The sequence below is a fragment of the Aythya fuligula genome, chromosome 4, assembly GCF_009819795.1.
Source record: "Aythya fuligula isolate bAytFul2 chromosome 4, bAytFul2.pri, whole genome shotgun sequence".
Classification (NCBI taxonomy): domain Eukaryota; kingdom Metazoa; phylum Chordata; class Aves; order Anseriformes; family Anatidae; genus Aythya; species Aythya fuligula.
In genome coordinates this window covers 40,968,600-40,989,112 of record NC_045562.1, presented here as the reverse complement: position 1 = coordinate 40,989,112, position 20,513 = coordinate 40,968,600, and the positions used below count along the sequence as shown (strand labels likewise).

At 43.6% G+C, this 20,513-nt stretch overlaps 1 protein-coding gene across 1 annotated transcript in view; it reads left to right on the top strand.

Moving 5' to 3' along the window:
* The first annotated feature begins 8,867 nt into the window (after window positions 1-8,867).
* JADE1 (jade family PHD finger 1) overlaps window positions 8,868-20,513 on the top strand; it is a 33,842-nt gene continuing 22,196 nt past the window's right edge. The window contains exons 1-2 of the mRNA XM_032186644.1: window positions 8,868-8,923; window positions 20,202-20,284. Of these exons, the coding sequence (XP_032042535.1) occupies window positions 8,872-8,923; window positions 20,202-20,284 (135 nt within the window). The 5' untranslated portion in view covers window positions 8,868-8,871. The remainder of the gene's footprint in view (window positions 8,924-20,201; window positions 20,285-20,513) is intronic.

Here is a 20,513-nt window from a genome sequence, read left to right as displayed (position 1 = left end):
GAGGGGAGGGAGGCGGCCGAGCGGCGGCTCCGCTATCCCACCACCAACTTGTGCCGGGCCGGGGCGCTGCGAGCCGGGAGGGGGCGGCCGGAGGGGGGCTGCCGGGCCGCCGGCCGCGGGGCGGGCGGCGCTGCGGGGGCGCCGGGGGAAGCCTCGGGGCGCCGGCGTGCGCGGCCCCCCGCGGGCGGCGGGGAGCGCCCGAGCCGCTCGGCGGGCGGATGGCAGCGGCGCCCGGCGAGGGGCGGGGGAGCCGCCGGCAGCGCCTGGCAGCGCGGCGCCCGCGCGTCCCGCAGCAGCGAGCGCGGGGGCCCGAGGCGGCTGCGGCTCGGCGCCGGGGCTGCCCCCCGGCCGCGCTGCCGGGCTGCGCTCGGGCGAAGCGAGGGAAAGCGCCTCGGGAGCGCAGAAACCCCGCGGGGCTGGAACGCAGCGCGAGCCGCCCGGCGGGGCGCAGGTGGCAGGTGGCCGCACGCGTGCGGGTCCCAGCCCCGCCGGGGCAGCGGGCAGCAGGTGCAGGCGCCGGGCACGCACCCACGTGCGCGGGGTGCCGGGGGCGGCTCGGACACCCCGGACGGGTCCCGGCGGGCAGCAGCGGGCAGCGGCGGGCAGCAGCGCACCAACTTGGCGGGGCAGCTCCGGCGCTTGCTCCCCTCGCCCCGAGGAGACAAAGCCGCGCCTTGCCCGCGCAGGGGATGCTCGCGGGGCTCTCTCTCTCTCTTTTTTTTTTTTAATTATTATTAATTAATTTATTTATTACTTATTTTTTATTTCCCTGCCCCTCGGCGCCCGCCAGTTCGCTGCCGCTCCGTCGCGGGGCTGTCGTTATTTCGGGGAGGGCGGAGGCGCAGCGTGTTTGTTTGTTTGCACCGCCTGCTGGCTGCCTCCCTGTGACAAGAGGTGATACACAGTTTCCAGAACTGTCTGGGAGTGGGAGGAGAGACGGGCACGGAGAGGGAGCCCGAGCCGCCGCCGTGCCGCCGTCCCGGCCCCCCCCCGCCGCGGGGAGGAGGGGAAGGCGCCTCGGCCGCGCTCGGCAGCGCCGGGGCTGCGGGGGAGAGGGCGCGGGGCCGGGGGCACCAAGTTTGATTTGCAGCCGGCGCCCAGCCGATTGGTGGCGGCCGGCGGCGGGGAGGAGCGGCGGAGGGAGCCGGCGGCGGCAGGAGGAGGGGGGGGGGGGGGGGGGGGGGGCCGGGCCGGGCCGTCGCGAATGGGAGCGGGCGGCGGGGGCGGGGCCGCTGCCCCGGCGGGAGGCGGAGCCCGGGGCCGCCGCCGCCTCTCCCCGCTGGAGCCGGCGGTGGCGCGAGGAGCGCGGGGCGCGGCCGTTAACGGCCGGCGCGCGGCCCGTGCTGAGGCGGCCCCCGGGCAGCTGCGCCCCGGGGCGTGCCCGCGGGCTGAGCGGGTTGACCTGGCGGCCGGCGCCGTCCTCAGCCCCGGCAGCCCTCAAGCGCCCGGTGGCCGGGCTGCCGCTCAGCAACGCGTTCCGGGGACATCTTAATTGTACCGCGGCAGTCCCGTTTGCTGCTCCTCACAGGAAGGTTGTACCGCGATGGGGAATAATCGCCTTTGGAAGCGGGCGCTGTCTGCCGGGGGAATCAGAGGCTGCCCACGCTTGCAAAGCTGAAGCCTTCCTCCGAGTTACGCCAAAATACGCTTGTTATGCTTCTATTTCGAGAGGTTTCTCACACTCAGCGGGATATTGTTGAAACAGCGAGGGTTGTACGTTTTAGTGGTAGGATTTTCCCTCTGGCTGCAGATACCATTCACTCCTGTGTTTGAGCTCTGTGTAATACATATGTTTAAAATAAAATAATAATAATAAACCCCCCTTTCCCCTCACAGCTGCAGATTTCCCTTCTAGCTTCTCTGGTTTCATTCCCAATTCACAGAATAAAAAAACTTGCAGTGTTTCCTCTAATGCTTTCTCCCTGTGGTTAGCCCTGCTTCTTGGCGCTGCTGTTTTCAGCTGGAGTTGTCCAAGCTGCCAGCTTTTTCTAGGTGGAAAAGACAAACTGGTGGGTGGGGGGTGGGTTGCATTCATCCACAGAGCCTGCTTCTCAAGGCTTCCAGTAGTCACATTCACCAGCAAAGTTTGGGAATAAGCTGCCCCTGGCCACGTCTTGAGGTCAGGTTATGAGCTGGCTTTGCACAGGTGCCTAAATGAGCACGTGCATCTTTGAAACATCTTGCGCCAACACATCCACCTTGTGCTTCTGCCTTTCCTTGATATGTTTTGAATAGGTGTGCTGAAATTAGTAGAAATAGACCTTGTGGAGAACACTTCTGGCCTTAAAATGTACTTCTCTTGCTTTGCAAGGCTTGAGGCTTCGTCTCTAAATGTAAGGTCTGTGGCTTTTTGTGCCATGACCTGTGCTACATAGTGCAGGAGTATTTCATGTAAGTTGGGAACACGAACTCTTCTTTGTGACTACAAACTGTTGCTATCAAAGCTTTTATTGGTGCTGAAAAGGAATTAAGAAGTTGTAGGTGGAGTTCAATAGTGTATCTTATTTTTGGTGTAGCTCTGTTTTTTTCTTGTAGGCATAGATGAAAAAGTTTTTTTCTCTCCCTGTCTCATGTGTCAGTCGATGAAGACTGAGGTGTTACCATAAACCAGCTATTTAGGAGAGAACTGTAGCAGAAACCTAGTGTCTTCATCTACTGTCCATATGATTAAGGCCATGTTATGCTTCCCTGTGTACAATAACCATTCTGAAGTGATCTCTTGTGTACTGGAGGTAATTAGTGTCATTGCAGTTAGTGGGTTACTTGCAGGAAAAGCCAGTTTTTCAGTTTGTCTTCAGGGTGTACATCTGTCATAATTCTGCTTTCTTCCCATTCTGTCTCTGCAGCTGTTCAGTGTAGTTTATTATAGTGACACCCATTAACATGGCTACAGTTAATTGTCTGTCAGAGTTTGAATTACAAACTCCTTCTACCCGGATGTTTATACAGCCCTTAAAGATACTCTGGTAAGAATTGTGCTGAATAACATCTTTGACCTGCAGAAGGAGACTTTTTCAAACATAGTTATTTTAAAAAGTCTGATTCTGTTTCATTACTGGCATGACAAAGACTTTGACACGCTTCGCATCTTTCTCTTTGACCATATATCTACTGGAGGTCAAACTGAGGGACAGAAGTCTGTGTTGTCCATGCTTGCTCAGTAGCAGCATAAAAAGTTCTGTGGTGTCTTGCATGCAAATGTGTGTGTGTGTGTGTATGTATATATATGCAGTACATGGGTGTATATATGTGTGGATGTGCATCTGCAATTTTATATGGGATAATGTCTGGATTTTTCCCAGGAAGCTAGGGAAAAGGATTCAGCTTTTGTTTGTATGTGTGCAATCCCCATACTTCAGTGATGGTGGAAAAATGGAAAGATTTTGGTATTGTCGTCCAGCGTAGCTTCTGTTGCTTGTTGGTTCTTCTAAATCAATCTCTGGCTGAGGTAGGAAATGAGGAGTGCGTGCTGGTAACGCATTGCTGCACTGGGTCATGCCACTGACTCTAACCCGCTGCACTCCCAGCCATGGCTGGGAGGTGGGCAGAAGTGCCTGTCCGCCTGGTTATTTGTGTAGAGTTAGATGTTTGTGGCTCACCACCACAGGGGTATGTAAATCCAAATGTTACTTTGTGGGCTGATATTGATTTTGGATTATCATCTACTCATTTCATTTGTGCAGCATTTTACAGGCATCTTGAAAATGGTTTATTGCTCTCTCTGAAATACAGTAGCCAGAGGAAGCATTTCAGGCATTGTAATCTTGTCTTAAACATGAGCTGAGTAGCAATTTCACCTCTAAGTCCAGAGTTAGCTTTGTATGCTCAAAGTGTTCACCCAGTCAATGGGTAAAGCCCAGAGCTCGGCTCTCTGAGCTGGTGTGATGAACAAGGATGGATAAAGCCACTGGTGCCATGTCTCTGGGGAGCATCGTGCCTTCAGCTGCCGGGGCGGTGCAGCAGAGCCCATTGCAAGCTGTGCCAGCCTCACCAGTGCAGCCCTGCTGTGCCGGCTCATCTAGGGGTGCTCAGTGTCTAAAAAGTCACAGCCTCTGCCTCATCTGCATCATTTATTGCTGTGGTGTGATGGTGTGAAGCGCTCTTAGATGCTCTGTTCCCCCTCGGAGATGTAGTAACACAGACAGCAGAATCGCAGCTGTTTCTGTAAAGCTGTGTTTGAAGGCTGGCATTTGCCAGAGTCCACTTCCCCCCCCAGTAAATGGATAAATAGTACAGCGGAGTTCTCAGTAGAAATAACTGCTAGCGTGCTGGGTGTTGCTCTGCTCAATTGCCTGGTCTCTGGAAGGATGGTTTTAAAGGGAAGAAAGAATGATCTTTCCAGGAGATGAAACTGAAACATTACACAGAAGTTAGTAAGGCTCTCAGCTGTATTAGAACTGGCCTCTTAGGCAGATCCAAATTTTGCCCTGTGCGAGCGCTGTCACAAGCTGTGCTGGGAGCTCTCCCTCGTGCCTCTGTTAGAGGAAGAGGTAGAATCAGAGCAAAAATACTTACCTGAGGGCTCCATCTGAGGGCTTCTCTGTTATTTGGAATGGCAGTCAGCGTCTGCTTATTTAAATGAAACAACTCTGCTCGTCCCACTGGAATTGCCAGGTTACTGGGAATTCACGTGTGTGACTGAAAACTTGGGGACTGTGTGGTTTGGGTGGTGCAGCAGCCTGTGCTAGGGCAGGGCTGCTGAGCTGCATTGCAGCTTACTCTGCAGGTGGACTCTGCGTGGGCACGTGCCCTGTTGGTGCTGGTGTGGGGGTTTGGGAGAAGCAGCGACGGACGTGTTAGTGATGGAAGATGCAGCGCTCAGAGGTGCATGCTCACCTCAGAGAAGTGTTCGTTTTGAGAAGGGGCTTGGGAAGCGGTTCTGCGGCATGTGTGGATGGAGCGAATGTTTGGTGGAAACTCCTGGGCTAAACAGCAGTTATGCAGTTGTGTTCAATTTTGGGGAATTGAGCTCAATAGCCTGGGTGGCCCCTTCCTGTCCTGCAAGTGTCACAGGCTGCGTTGCATAGTTTTTATTGGAATGAGTCTAAGGCTTGGCTTAAATGGTTCACCCTTTTTATGTGATCCTGCTCACAATGTGAATTCTCTCCACTTGCACGCATAACAATCATAGCCAGTTTGTGCTGTTAAACCCAGTGTGCTACAGTCAGCCGCGAGGAGTCACCTTTACTTCTGACCTGTTGGAGGTGGCTGACCTTTTGCTTCAGATTATGTTTTATTGAGATCAGAGGTGAATCAGGTGCACTATATTTACACCAGAGTATATTAAGTGTATGTCAGAATATAGGCAGGTGAAAAACACCAGCAGGTTCATGACTGTCAAGGGTGAGAATTTCAAAGAGAAGTAGCACACAAGTCCCAGATTAGGAAAGGAAAGGGAATGAAATTGGCAGTTTACTGAAAAGTTTGTCAGATTTCCCATTCTGCCTTTTTCAGTATAAAAAGATCTTGGTTTTAGTTACAGATGTCCCGTGAAGAAAAAGTTACTATAGTTCTTCTTTTCAAGGTTAGAAAAAAGTTGCTTGAATTCCCAGTAACTTCTCAACACGCTGGCAGAAGCCGTGTGTGTGTGGTTGAACAGGGAAGGTCTGCACCTAGCCGCCACCGTCAGTAATCCATGTTTATTTTTAATGCAGTCCTCGTGTGACTCGGAGGTCACTGCTAACTAACAGAAACCAGTGGCCTTTGGGGCAGAGGCACTGTGGTACCCTTACGAGCGGCAGCATTTCGGGCTGTGTGGCTTTAATTTGTATGGGCTATTCCAGTGTTACCTTTTTAACATACAGTCTGAACTTCAGGTGTGAACATCTGGTGTGTGTTGTTTAAAAGGAATGCTTTAAAATTAGTTTAGAAGTCAAAAAGGCTGCTTATCACTTGTAGTAACAAAACTTTTAAGGGGTTAGGTGTATGAGGTTTGATGCTTGCTCCAAGCAGCCAAGTGCCACTTGGCGATTTATCTCCCTGTAAACTCAGGTTCAAAGGGAACACGAGATCTCTGCATCACAACTCCTGGTTCGTGTGCATCTGTAAAAGAATATCACATAAGCTCCACTGGATCGTGTAGTTCCGTTAGTGTTATTTTTGAGGGGACAGGCTTTTTGGTGTGGCCAACTTCAGCAACCTGACTAGAGCAGGCAGGTAAGTTAACTGCTGTAGCTGATGTTCTGTACTTCGGGGAAGTAGCTGCGCTTCTGGCTTCCCTTGCTTCCTGGAGCTGTGGGAGGCTGACTAGCTGAGCTTCAAATGGCAGGGGTCAATACCATTCTCTCCTTTAAACAACAATAAAAAAGAAGTGTTTTATTATTTTATTTATTTATTTATTAAGATACGTGGTGCAAAAGAGAGGCTTCTGGCCTTTCCTTTATTTTATGGATTTGCAGAAGTATGGTTAGGAGAAGGTGGACTCAAAATACACTTGTCTGAAAAGATGCAGAAGGGCAGAATTTCAAATTTCCTTGTTCATCTCAAGCTTATGAGTGTGTCTCAGTGTATATAAGCGATGTAATCTTGCTTTAGGGTGTGTAATACTTTTCAGACCATGTGGGAATGAACCAAGAAGTGAGGATTTTGACCAGGAATATACAAGCTGTGTTTCTGAAATAACTTCATTTTTCTTTATTTTCTTCCGTATTGTCTTTAGTTTGTTTTTAGGAGGTATTTTCACACTGAGTGGGTGTGCTCTTCAGTACTGAACAAAGCAAATACTAATATTTATTTTGGTTATGGGAAAAGTAATGTGAACTACTGGAAAAAGTATCTTAAGGAACAGGTACTTACCCCTGGGTTTTGGCCTTATAACAGCTACCGGTCTGTTTTTCAGTTCTGTCTTAGCCTGTTTTGGATATGAAGGTTTTTTTTTTTTTTTTTTTCTTTTTGTTTCGTTTTGTCTTTTATAAGTGACCACATGAAACTGGAAAAGTCTCTGGAACTAGCACACTTACATGTATACCAGAACTGTATTCAGGTGATTTTGATGGTCTGGGCTGGTGGTGTGTGTGTGTTTAATTGGCAACATTTCTGTCTGTCATGCACAGAAAGTCCCGGTCCACGTCAAATCTGTTCTCGTAGAGAGAATTCTTTCTGCATTGTGAGAGGTGGCCTTTTCTGATTCCTTATTCTCCAGCATCAGAAATTATATCTGATCTTCCATGAAATGACAACAGCAGGTCTTTGTGAAATGAACCGTTCAGTGTACCTTTAGCGAGCAAAGTTTGCGGCCCAAAACTGGTACATGTGTCAGTGGCAGCCGTAGTAAATCCTACTCTGGAAAGACAGTGTGTGTGAGAGACGTTCTCCCTCCTCCAGTTTGTGTGGATAATGTCAGAAAGGAGGGAATCTTGCAATACTCGGGCTCTTAAAACACACTAGAGTTCTCTGGAAGTGAAAAACAGTCTCAGGTTCAGTTGCTTATGCTCTCCTTTGAGACAGAAAGTTCATTTTATCATCTCCAGGATGCTTATTTTTACATGGATTGCTTTTTGAAGAGAAGATTTTCATTTTTGGAAATAGAGTCAGACTTTGATTAGGCTTTTCTTATCACTTTGGGAATTACTCTTAAAGTTGAAAGCGTTCTTGTCAAGTTTACTACCGTGAGTCATGCTCTCATTGAACATAGTAGAAGCAGTTAACAGCTTACTGAAGGGGTCAATGAAAAGATTTTTGCTGAAAGGTTTCTGGGAAATCCCAGCTCACACGAAAAAGAGGAGGTTAGATTTTCTGCACCCACCTAGAAGCAAAGGTATTTTGGCACTTGATTTCAAATCTGCACGCTGAAGGCACGTAGTAGGACTTTGCTGCTAGCAGAACACCCAGGCCTTATTGATAGCATGATTGATAAGTGGTCGGCAAAGACTGGGGACGTTTGATGTGCTATCCAGAGTCCTTGTCAGTTTAACTTGGAGTGGATGTGCCTTTTTGCGCTTGTCTTGTAATGGTTTTTCTGCTCTTCAACTCACACTTTTTTTTCAGTACGTTTTTATGTATAAATGCTGACTAGCTATTTACAGCTACCTTATTTTTTCCTGCATTTAGTTTCATTTCACAAAGAATACATGCAGAAATAGCAACACCCTGTGAATAGCCAATAAAAAGATAAGGGACTTTTTGCCTTTACATCACTGGTTCGTGTGCAGTTGAACTCAATATTGCTAGAATTCATCAGCACTGGCAGCTTGGAGGAGCTTCTGTGTAATCAAGTGTTGGTCTGATTCCTGAAAAGCAGTTAAGTGTTTAGGCAGGCCAGTGGAAATGTGCCTGCAGGAAGAAGTAACTGTTTTACATTAAAGGTGCTGCCTTCTAGGGCATAGATGATGCATGTCTAGTTAATCTGGGAAAGCTTGGCTTGCTACTGCTGATGTTTCTTTTTTTTTTTTTTTAATGCAAATGGAAGACTTTAATCTTTGATTTTGTAAATCTGGCACTTTACACAGGAATAAAATTGTTCCAAAAGCATATTAGCCAAAGTAAATATTTACAGAAGCAGTAAAAATGTTATTGTATTGCAAATCTAATGTCAGAATGGGTAGAATAGTTAAGCTCATTTACTGCAGATATTTAGTGATTGTAAGACTTCTGAGAACAAAATATGCTTTTGTTTTAAGGTGAAAGTGTCGGTGGGATTTTCATGACACCCTCCAGTTTTGTTCACCTGTTTGTATGATAACTGCCTAATTAAGCAGCCTTGAGGTACTCACTGTTCGTATTTCAGATGCTGTTTAAAGTTGTTTGTTTTCCTTTGTGTGCTGTAAATCCTCGAGTGCCATCAGAAACACAACTTGATGACTGTGTATTATTATCTTGGGTTAAGTGCTGTCTCATTGCTTTGCAGGCTGCCTGCTGTTTCCCGTGGAGATCATGAAACGACGTCGGCTTCCTAGCAGCAGTGAGGAGTCTGACGACAATGGCAGTAAGTGCTCCTTTGTTGTAGAGTGCAGTAGGTTATGAGTTTGAAAACACATTTTAATGCAGTGTTTTATGTGATAGAGGCACTTTGCGAATTGGTTGGACTGGTGGAAATGTGTATTTGAAGAACCAGTTTTGAGTTCTGTTGTTGTGAGCACAGGTGGATGGTAGGTGCAGGATCCCCTCTCCACTGTATTGACTTCACAGTGTTAATTAATAAGATAAAACAGGAGAAGTTGGTCTTCTTTTTCTCTCTTTACATCTTCAGTTGCAAGCAGCATAATTCATCATTAGAAGGACAGAACTTGGATGGAGACATCTGCTAACATTGTCCTCAGCTCAGTATTTCATACAAGTTTGTGTGAGGATTTTAAATTTTGCGCTGGTGTTCTCAGACCCTTCTATGTAATGGAACGGTACATTGCTTCAGACTTCAGCAGAAATTATTGCAGATCTGTAAAAACCATTATTTATTTATTTAGTTATTTATTTATTTATTTTTATTTGAAGATTATTTTACTTGAATTGAGAAATAACTTTGAACAACTTGAATTGAGTGCATCACTGATTCGCATACACATTTTTAACTGTTACTGTACTGATGTAACTAACACTGAGCTTTGTGTGATCTCTCTCTTGTGTTTGGGTTCCAGGGATTAATAAACTTTATTTTTAAAAAAAAAAAAGGGGGGGGAGGGGGAAGAAGAGATAAAATGGCAGATTGGGGAATGTACCACGGTGTTTTATCTACCCAAACAAGCAAGTTAATTGTAATTGACAACAGAGCAGCCTAGTCAGGTGTCAGAGATATTTTCAGCTTTAATTTGACCAATGTAGTGGCACATCTTCAAATTCTGAAGTCTCTTGTGAGACTTCGGTCTGAAATGTTACAGGAGATGACTGGGGAGATCTTCTAGCAAATCCTTCAAAAGTACCTAAAGGAACGTGGCCCTGCACAGGTGACTGCTTCACCTGTATGCATTTCTGAGGAGCATCTGTGCTGCGTGGGAGTCTGCTCAGGTGGCTCTTACAGCCAGATCTGCACCCTAAGCTAACCTTAGGCAAACCGTAGCTGAAATGAAGGAGTGGTAAAAGGATTGGCAGAGGTGAAAACTAGCAAGCTGATTAGGAGTTCATCCAAAGAAGGATTGAATAAAAACTATCAAAGATGTGTAGGACTTGGCCTGGATTTGGAGAACTGCCTGCAGTTGGGAAATTTGGGGGAAAAAAGAGAAAACAACACACAGAAGAACAAAAACCTACCGTGTTTTTTCTTGGTTAGACTATTTACTTGGGGTGATAAGAATTTAAATTGGTGTATTTCCTCAAAGGGGAAGTGTACTCCAAAACAAAGCTGTGTTTCTACTTGTGAAATAGACAAGTAGCAGCAAATACGATGTTATTCATTAGAATTTTGCGCTACCATTTTCTCATTCCCTCTCTAACAGGTTTTTGTAATAGTGTCTTATTTTGCTAATAATAGTTATTTTCACTCTCCTTTTTTTTTTTCTTTCTCTTTGATCCCTTCGTGTGCCCTGTGTTTCAGGCTTTTCCAAATACAATATGAAGCAGATAATCTTGGAGTTGAAATTCTGAAATAAATATAGTTGACTGATCTGTTACTGATTATAATACTTGTTTGTAATATCATTTGATATGTGACTGTCTGGAATAGAGCTGTTGACACATAGAGAGTTATGTTTTCTAAAAACCTTTATTTTCATCTGTTCCGTAGTTCAAGATCTAAGAAAATGAGATAAGAAAAAAAAGTACTTGGCCTTTTATGATATCTCTAATTTAAAGCCTCATGAATATGAATAACTTTCTGTTGAATAAATTGCATGGCAAAAGTCAGTGACATTTTAAAAGTGTTTTCAAGTATTGTTTGAAACATATACCACTTCCCTTTCATTACACTTTTTTCTTTTTTTCTTGTCCTGATTCTGTTGTTTGCCCTTTTACTGTGAAATTGGTGGGCAAATTCAGATACAGGTTCCTGCATATATATTCATTCTGTTACTACTTACATATTGATAAAGGTAAAAGTTAGCAATCAGAAGAAATGTTATCAGAAGATAATACTTACTGTAGAGTCAGCTTCTCCAAGGCTTTTTGGCTTTCACACTTCCATGAGAACAATTTCTCACATGCAGGCCCTTTCCTTCCACTTCTCATGTTTTAGGCTCTTGTCTTACAGATTTTACTTTCATTTTATTTTTTCTTGTCTTCAGTGGAATTACTGGTTAATCTGACTAAGTTAATTTCTGTGTAGAGATCCATTGCTACTCTGTCAGTAGTATCTCTAATTCACTGTACTGATGCTAGTGCAATGGAAGGTAAGCAAATTTTGTTGCCTAAAAAAAAAAATCAAAGGCAAAAATTTCTCTGAAATTTTGGGCTCCTTTTTTGAAGCCGTAACTTTCCTGCTAGCTGTTTTTCTTTCTCAGAGATTGCAGAGAAATAAAACAGTTAAATAGGCTATTCAGAGCACTTCAAACAGCCGCCTTCAAATTGAGAAGTTGCAACTTTAATCAACACTTAGTTGGAGTCCTGTTGCCAGACATGTGCTTCCCTTCAGTCAGTAGCACCTCTTGACCCTCCAGTTTGCTTCTTTCGTTCCTGTCACACTGAACTCGATTGTCTTTTGGCTTAAAGTTCAGCACTGCTCTCCCTCATCTTGCAAGGTAAGGATTGGGACCTCCAGCAGTTGGATTTCTTCAGTTCTGAAGTTGAGTTTTCACACAGTGCCCTAGTAGACTGTGTGATCAGGCATCTTGGATTCATCACGAGCATCACAGGTTATGTGTTGTTGTAGCAGCCTGAATGATGATGCTTGTTTGGGGTAGACTAGTGCCACCTGGAAGATGCTTTGACATGCAGAAATACACATTTTATTTTGTTGAACTCAGGAACCTGAATATTTATAAGGCAATAGTAACTATACTACTAATAATGGAATTTATCTACAAAAGAAAGTAAACATACAGAGCTCTTTTTCCACTACGTCACTGTACTGAATCAGGTTCCTTGTACCTACAAGAAAACAAACTTCAACCCGCAGGCACTAAAAATATATTATACTGAAGATTTAAGCATATCTGTAGTTTTTCAGAGGAAGAAAAAATGCTCTATTTTTGTCATATGAAAGAAGGGTGAATTGTTAGTATTTAGGAGTGAAATAAATCAAACCAGAGGGAAGCTTAACCAACATGGTTACGGTCTTGGAGCATTTTCTTATGTAAGGTATTTCAGTGTGGATAGGTTTATGTTATTTACAGCATTCTAAAAGTCTTGCAGCTTAAAGACAGCACCCTTGCTTTTCTCATCACTTCTTTTTTGTCCTCTGACTTGATTCTTTCCAATGCAAAATGCAGTCTCCAAGTCCTCCAACGTGTTTAGCTTATGTCCTTCAACCTAACTACTGCAAATCATTGAGCTGTGTCCCCTTAAAAGCAGACTTCTACATCTACATTTAGACCTGAGACCAAAATAGCACAACTGGAGCAGTGAGCAAAAGGTGTCAGTTAAAGTTGTGCACCTCAGTTCTGCAGTCAGGCCCTGGATATCTCAGTGTGTTCTCCGAGATTTCGTTTTCTGAAATTATAGGTCACTTTTGAACATTTTATCCATGAAATATAATTGAACAAAAAATGGCTGCAGGCATAGTTCTGGATTTTGAACTTTTGTCTAAATACAGAGGAATGGGATTGGGAGGGGCTTGGTGAAGGTTTTAAGATTATTGGCAGCTCAAAATAGTCCTTTTTTTTCTTTTTTGACTACAGACAGCTTGCTAGTTTCCATCCCTTTCCAGATAATGTATTACAGCAACTATAATAGACGTTAATATTAGCCAGGCCCATCATAAAAGCCTGATGATGTACACATCTTCTTCAAAACCTGTATTAAGTAAATTAGTAATGTTTACCTCAAACTCAATTATGTCCTTATTATCTGCGTGGCTGGTCAGGGCTTTGATATTTTTAAAGTAATTTCTGTTGCTTTGTATTTTAGCTTGCTTCTCCATTTCAAAAGCTCCTCCTCTTTATGGTTCCAGGTCTTATTCTAATTAAGTGTTAGATACTGAAACTGTTTTGTTTTCCCTTCTCAGTGTTTGACCTGACATTTTAGCCTCATTTGTCTGTAAATCCTCAAATGTGGTTTGTGCTGAATAATCCATTTTGCTTTGTTTCCTGGTGTGATCAAGTTGTCCAGCGTTGTAGTTTCCATTTATAATTTCAGGGCATCCCTTCTGCACAGACTGCTGGGACACTTGGATGGATCACGTTTGAGATGAGATTTGAAATTCAGGCAGTTGAATTATAGGGAGCTTGGGTGAAATCCTGGCCCACCTTGATGTCAGTGGGAGTTTGGTTCCTCTTTTCCATGAGCAAGGAATTCAGCATGATTTTTTGCTTTGCTTGCTCCCGCGCTGCCTTTTGTTTTTATTCTTGGAGGGTTTATCAATTCATCATACTTCTAAATGCAGAGTGTCTGAAAGAAAAACTGAAGAGGCTTTCAGATGAAAAATATTTCTAGGCTTGACAACGTTTCACATCACTTCTAAGAAATGAAAGATTTAATACTTACAGATAGCAGAAGTTTTGTAATTTAGATGGCCCCCTAGTCTATCTTTGCTAAACAAATGTTACTTTAAGTGTAAACATCTTGCCAATATCCATTGCTTTGACTGAATGACAGAGATCTTAGAAAGGGCTTTTCATCCCACTGGACTCCTGTTGTGTTTGAGATGGATCCCCAAGTGCCGTGCAGGAGTTGCTGAGTACATAACCTTAGCTGTGTACGTAATTTTTACCACAGAATTGTGGTCACTGCTGGCTTGAAAGGTGGCAATTACTTAGCAGAGCATGAAATGCTGTGCAGCACTTCACGAAAAGAAAGTGAACACAACATCCCTTGTTTTTCAGTTGAATGGGTTGTGGATGAGGAGGGTGTTTAAGGAACGGCTGTAACGTAGTGGTAGTGCTCGGATTTGGACAGAGCAGCAAGTTCAGTGGTCGCTGCTGTGCTTTTGAGAAAGGGCTGTGACATTTGGAGTGGTGACAAATGGTCACAACCTGTGTCTTAGTTAAAGGCTAGGCTCGCTGTGGCAGGGTGATTTTTGGTGAAGTTACACTTCTGGGCACTCCTTCAGAGCAATTTGGAAGACTTAGCTGTGCTTATAGGCCATTGCAGATGGGGAAGGGGCATCACATAATCATCACTTTTGGAGAAGAGTGTTTCTGTACAGGACTGCTAATTCTGAGTGTACCCAACTCCACCTGAATCGTCAGGCGTAACAACATAATGGCATCAGCCTATGAACACGACCTTAGGAGATGCTGAAATAGACCATGATAATCCGTAGTAAAACCTGAGATAAAACTCCATACGTAGTTAGGGTAAAACAACACTGTAACAGGAATCATCAAACCGGAGTTTTGCGTTAGGGAGTTAGAGTGGCACTTTGCCTTGTGTTTTTAAAAAAGTAATTCCTGACTGATGGAAGTGTGAGGTGTGTCTCTGTGTGGTCCCGTCTGTGTTCTTGGAGATTATAAAACTCAAATGAGAAGAAACTACTGAGAAGAGCAATGATGGGAGGAACATGTATTGAACTGCTGGGGCAGGATGCTGCAAAGGCTGTTCGTTGTATGTGTCAAGTGAGCAGTGCTGCTGTAAAGCACGGCAGAGATCGTATGGATCCATGCATAGGTCGGCAGCTGCAGTTGGGTGGTTGTCAAATAACGCTAATTTTTGAGTAGCGTCAGGATTGATGAGATAAAAGGCAGGTGCTTTTTCTGTTTTGATCCAAATTAGATTATTGCATAATAGTACGCTACTGTATAGAGATAAGGAAGATAGATGGGCAAATCCTCCAGTAAGAGAAACATGAGAAGAAGACATAGGCTGCATGAAATGTTGTGGGCTGTGTTCCCATACGTTCTTCTTTCTTGACGATGAGGCCCCAAGACTTCTGCAGAGACAGCACTTTCTATATGTAATATACAGGAAAACTGCCATCAGTCTGTTTCTGTTTTCTTTGTGCTAGAACGTGGGTCTGGACACGTGGAGTTATGTCTAAATGATGTGAATCCTTACTTTAAAGAGCTGTGAGCCAGGCTTTAAACGGGGAGACTCCGAGCATCTCTATTTTCTCTTCGGGCTGCAGATCTGTCTGACAGCGTTGGCAGCAGCACCTACTTTGTCTCTGAGCTGAGGAAGAGAAGAGTATAGGCATCTGGAAATGCCAGCGTTAAGCAGAAGAGACAGCCAGACATATATCCACGTCAGAGATGTTTTGGTCTGTTGTGCTGCCTGGTGTAATGGTGTAGCAGGAGTGTGTTTACAGTGGGAGAAGCTTTCAGACGCCCACTGATCCGAGGCTTTGAAGTGTGCAGAGGCTGTAGCAGCAGGTAATTCTCCGGGGACGCAGCCGGGTGCCTTGCAGGTGGCTTTACAACAGCCTTGTGCATGATACATAATAGCTGAGCCTTTTCTGCTCGTGCTGAGAAGTGTATTAGCTGTGGGGTAGAATTCCCTGAGGGCTAGAATTGTTTTATTGGTCCCAAGGAGTTTTCTTTTTTGATGGGCCTTTTCGGAATCAAAACATGTTTTTGACAGATCATTTAACATATTGATACAGTTGGAATTGATTTTTTGTTTGTTTTGTTTCCCTTCTGGGAAGTGTGCGCTCTTCAGAAGTACTGAAATAGAATTCATACCCCTTGATTGTTTTCTTTTATGATCATAGGGTGTGTGTGTTTTATAAACCCTGTAGTGGTATTATAAAAACACAGGTTTTATAGTGTAAGGTGTATATGTAATACCCTTGGTGAATAGAAAGTTTTCCTGGTTGTGGCTTAAAAGTGTTCTTTGCAGCAGTGGGACTATGTTGGAGCTTTGCCTCTCTTGCTGTGAATTGTATCTCATTAGTCATTTGTGTTTTTATATTTGCAATTTTTTTTTGTCTTCGAGTGAATAAAAGTGAAGGCAAAACTGAGCAGCACTTAGGAGTATGATTCTCATCTCTTTGCTCTCAGTGATGAAAACCTTTAAAAAGGGATATGAGCACGTAGGCCATCCAGAACGATCTTAATTGAAAGAAACAGGATGGTCTTGGTGTGGAGCAATGACACTAGCTAGGCTACTATGTTCATCCTTACCTTTCGGAACTGTGTAAAAGGATAGGCACTTACTAAGGTACCTGTTGTGTTTGGTTTCCAATGCTGATAGCATCGCACATTCTAGATGTGTTTATTTAGCTCTGTGCTTTGGAGTTTAACGTTTTTCATATTCAGTGTTACTCACACAGCTTTTGGTGGTGTGGGCTCTCCAACAACTCATTTATCTTCCGCCTGCTGTAGGACTCATTTTTCCCATGAGGTTTAATGTTACCTTACAAGGTTTTACATCTTCAGAATCCCAGGGATTCAGACTTCGGTTATTTTATTAAAACTAGGTTTAACTCTGTCTTGAGCCTTAGCATTTTTTATAGTCTTGGTGATCCTAATTTAGTTTTAGACTATAGCTAGTATGCAGGAAACTGTTGAATTGGCTGCTTACTGGAAGGAGTAATCTTGTTGAAAAGCGTCTGGAATCTTTCTAAAATACTCTGTTAGGTTCATGTGCTTTTACAGTACAGAAGAACTATTTTGAACCCTGTGTTTTGACCATAGCAGATTCTTCTTTCCACATAATCCAGGAGTGGTTCGTATTTCATGTACTTAGACACAAAAATCAGATCATTAATCACTGAAGTAGCTGCAATTGCCTGTTAACTTTTCCTTTCAGTGAGGTCCCTCTTCTGGATTAAGTATCAAAATATGGACAGAATGCTTAAAAGACAAATCACATCCTTCATTTTCCTCCTGCTCTTTTATTGATGTACTCAGTTGGTCCGTTGCTTATTAATGACAGCAGCTTTGGGCAGCTCAGTGACATGGTCTTGGCACAGTGGAAAGCAGTGATATTTTGCCATTAAGTTTAATGTAAGAAGAGTTGAAGCTCCTCTTTTTAGTTTTCATAAGTAGTTAAATTTAATACTGTTATGGGCTGGGTATTTTTACAATAATTTGTCTGGCTCCATTAATTTCTTGCACTTTTGTGTTTAAGTGGTGGTGGTTTGAATATGTGAATGCGTGCCATGTAGCTGGGTTCTGTTTGTTCAGTGAGTAAATGTTTTCCCTATTGAAGTGAAGCCCGTGCCGAAGGTCACCTGTTAGCTATACTGCGTATTTCAGCCAGTAGCAAAATCTCAGTCCCATGAGAAGTTTTTTCCACCTTTTCCTCATAGTATTATGTACAGTCAGTTTACACTGCTTAGAAAAATACAACAGTCTCTTCAGTAATGTACTAAAATACCATGTGTTCTGTGCGTTCACTAGTTTTATGTTAAGAAAACAGTTACTACAGACCTATGTAAAAAACACTTCTTCCCTTAGTTGGTGTAGGAAGCTAGTTAACATGGAAAAAATACTCATTATAATATATCCTGAGGAAGGCTGGCTGCATTTGAGTTGTCCCTTACATATGGAAATTTTACATAGTATGCTTTCACGTAGCCCTTTAAAAAAAAATAAAAAAAAATAAAAAATAATAAAAAAAGGTAATTTAAAATGAAAAACCGGGAAATTCAGAAGTGGTTAAAATTTGCCCCTTCATGTTGCATTAGGTGGTTAATTAATTCGGTGGCCTAAAGAAATACACATTTAAGGCTCTGTTCTGATGTGTGGCATCTGCAGACAGCACAGGAAGGAAGTGGAGATGGAAGGTACAGTAAGGATTATTTTACTTCTCACCTTTGCAGCTTCTGTATGCCATGAAAGATGGCTGGAAATCCACCTCAGTACCTGCATGGTGGGGAACAAAACAAAACAAAGGCGGAAAAGGCTTGTTTACTTGCCTTCAGTTTATCGTATGTTGTCACCAGAGCTGAATTAAAGCACACAGGTAAAGACCCAGAAGCACCTCCTACTGCTCTTGCTCTAATTTTGCCAGATGCGTACATTGCTTGGGAACAGCTGTACCAAAGCTTCCAGAGTCACCAGCTGTGCTCCCACAAATTGAGAACAAGACAACGCTTTGCCAATGCTGCCTGTCACTCTTAATCTGTAGCTCATATGCATTGGGCTTTCTTTCCCAAGCTCAACAGTAAGTCAGATCCACAGCGGAATTATCAGTTTTGAAGTGTATGACTCGCTGGTGCAGGGGTCTAACTAGCAGAATACCTCGGTGACAGATAGTTATTGCTAAAATCAGATTTTAGTCCTGCAGATGGAGAAAAGCATCAGAACCCACAAAACCAGAATGCTAACCCGTGTGGTGTAATCTGTGCTAATTAGTATGTGGTGTATGTCCTCTGCTGAGTCTGGTGGTGGAAGGAATCACATGTGTGAATGTGAAAAGGTTAATAATTAAATTGTTGTATTACAGGAAGAATCTGTTGTTTTCAGTTGTGAATTTTTGCTGTATCTCTCTGACACATTTTGATTGATTTCACTTAGTCCTCCTGGTCTTGCTGAATTTATGTACAGGCTGATAGGATCCTCAGAAGCAGGGATTTATGGATTTACGCTACTGCTCATGGTTTTCTGTAGTTTTCTCCAGAACATCGTAATGGAATGGTAATTAAAGGATCTTAGAAATTCTTAGGAATTTGTTTTTCCACACAGGTTAATAAATGGTAGTCGGCTACTCCTCTCTCTCTTTCTCTATCTCTCTCTTTATGGAAATTGAAAATTAGAATTGTCAAACAGAGGAGCTTAGGCGAAACACCCATGACTCATAAAAAAAAACAACTTTCAAATCAATTTTCATGTTAAAATACTGAAATTTACTTGAAATATTCTTATTCTTCTTTTTTGTTTTGTTTTTAAAATATATTCTAACCTCAGAAGATAAATTATTTAGCAGTTTGCTGTGTACCTTGCTCCAGGTTTGTTGTGCATGTTCTGTGTAATGTCTGTTGTTTGTTGCTCTGTTCCGGAGTGGTTTGCAATGGGGCAGATTCCTTAATGTTTTACCAACTGAGAAGACTAAAGCAATGTAATGAATTCCGAAGATGACTTAGTGGTGTCTTCCAAATGAAAGTCTTGGATAGCTCCTTTACTTTGAATCTTACTTTTGTGTTTTTAATGGAGAACATAGACCATCCTGCGCAGTGTATTTTTGAAGAGCTCTTGCTGATCCCCAAGAGGTTTCAGCTAGGTGATGTGAGATGTTTCTCTTATAGACTACACTGCTTACTCCTAGCATCTGTGTGCACAGGCAGTGAAGAGATGAGTGGTGTAGGCAGGCTTTTGTATTGGTTCTGTTTTATTTCTCTGCAATTAATGCCCAGAGTTGCAAAGTCTGTGTTCAGCCTTCAGAGGTTGCTGTGTAGCTCCCTAGCTTCCCCATCATAATAGATATCGGTACATCTTTCATCTCTCCACCAGAGAAGGATTTATTGGCAGTTTTGTTTGTTTGTTTGTTTTTGTTACTGCTGTGTGGCTGACAGTGGAAAATACCTGCCATACCTGTAAATCCTATTGAATTAGAATGAGTTGATTTGCACAGGCATCGTGTGCTTGGTGTCAAAGCGCTGCCTCATCTGTGGAGTGTAGTTTCCTCCTTTCTCTTTTTCCTTTTCTCCTGTTAAAATATTTGTGAAAGCTGACAGAGGCTCTGTCACAAAGTTTCAAGGCAAAAAGGTATAATTTGTTCGGAACGTAATGAGTAATTGTGCAGACAAAAATCATACAACCACACTGAGGTTTCCTTAGGAAGAGAGATGGCAGCTTATTTTGGTGGCTGTACTGATTTGGTATGGCAGGTTGCTCGATTTTGAAAAAGCTTGCTCTAGTTAGAACTGTGTAACCAGTGCAGGTATTTAGGACGTCAGTACATGAGGTTCAAATTTTACATTTTAGGCTATCAACAGACAACCTGGTCAGCTATTAATCTGCAGAAAGTGGATTATTGGTGCTCAGGGGGAAGGATGTTAGGAGATAGTTTTGTTCAAATGCTCAGTGGAAGGCAGTTGGTGCAGCACAGCCAGTCTGTACCTCAGCAGAGAATTAGAAACGAAACAGAAAAATGATCACAGTAGCTGAAGACTGAGCAGCCTCTATTTTCTAGTTCATTTTGAAAGTCTTTTCCAGGTTTGTCAGACAAGGCCTTCTCTGGCTTACCCTACTCATGCAATCTTACTTAAGTCAGTAGGCCTACTTGGGTGTGCTGAGGGAGGCAAGGCTTTTGTAGGGATCTGGCAGCAGTGTCCACAACTGATCGTTTCTGTATTCTAGGTCTGTCCACCTGGTCCCAGCATTCCAGATCTCGACGTCGGAGGACTTCGTGTTCTAGGCATGAAGATCGAAAACCTTCTGAGGTATTTCTGGAATTTGATTTGCATTCTGTTGCATCTATCAAATGCCAAACATGTACGTGTTCTGGTAATGGATCCATTTCTCCTGAAGTGCATTTTCTTTCCTTTTCGCTCTGTTTTAGCTGGCACCTAGTGTCCCCTCCTCTGCCTTTTTATTTTTGGCCAGGAGATCACAGAGTTCAGCTGTTGACACAGCCACTGCCAGCACCAGTTTCTGTCAGTGAATTTTGGC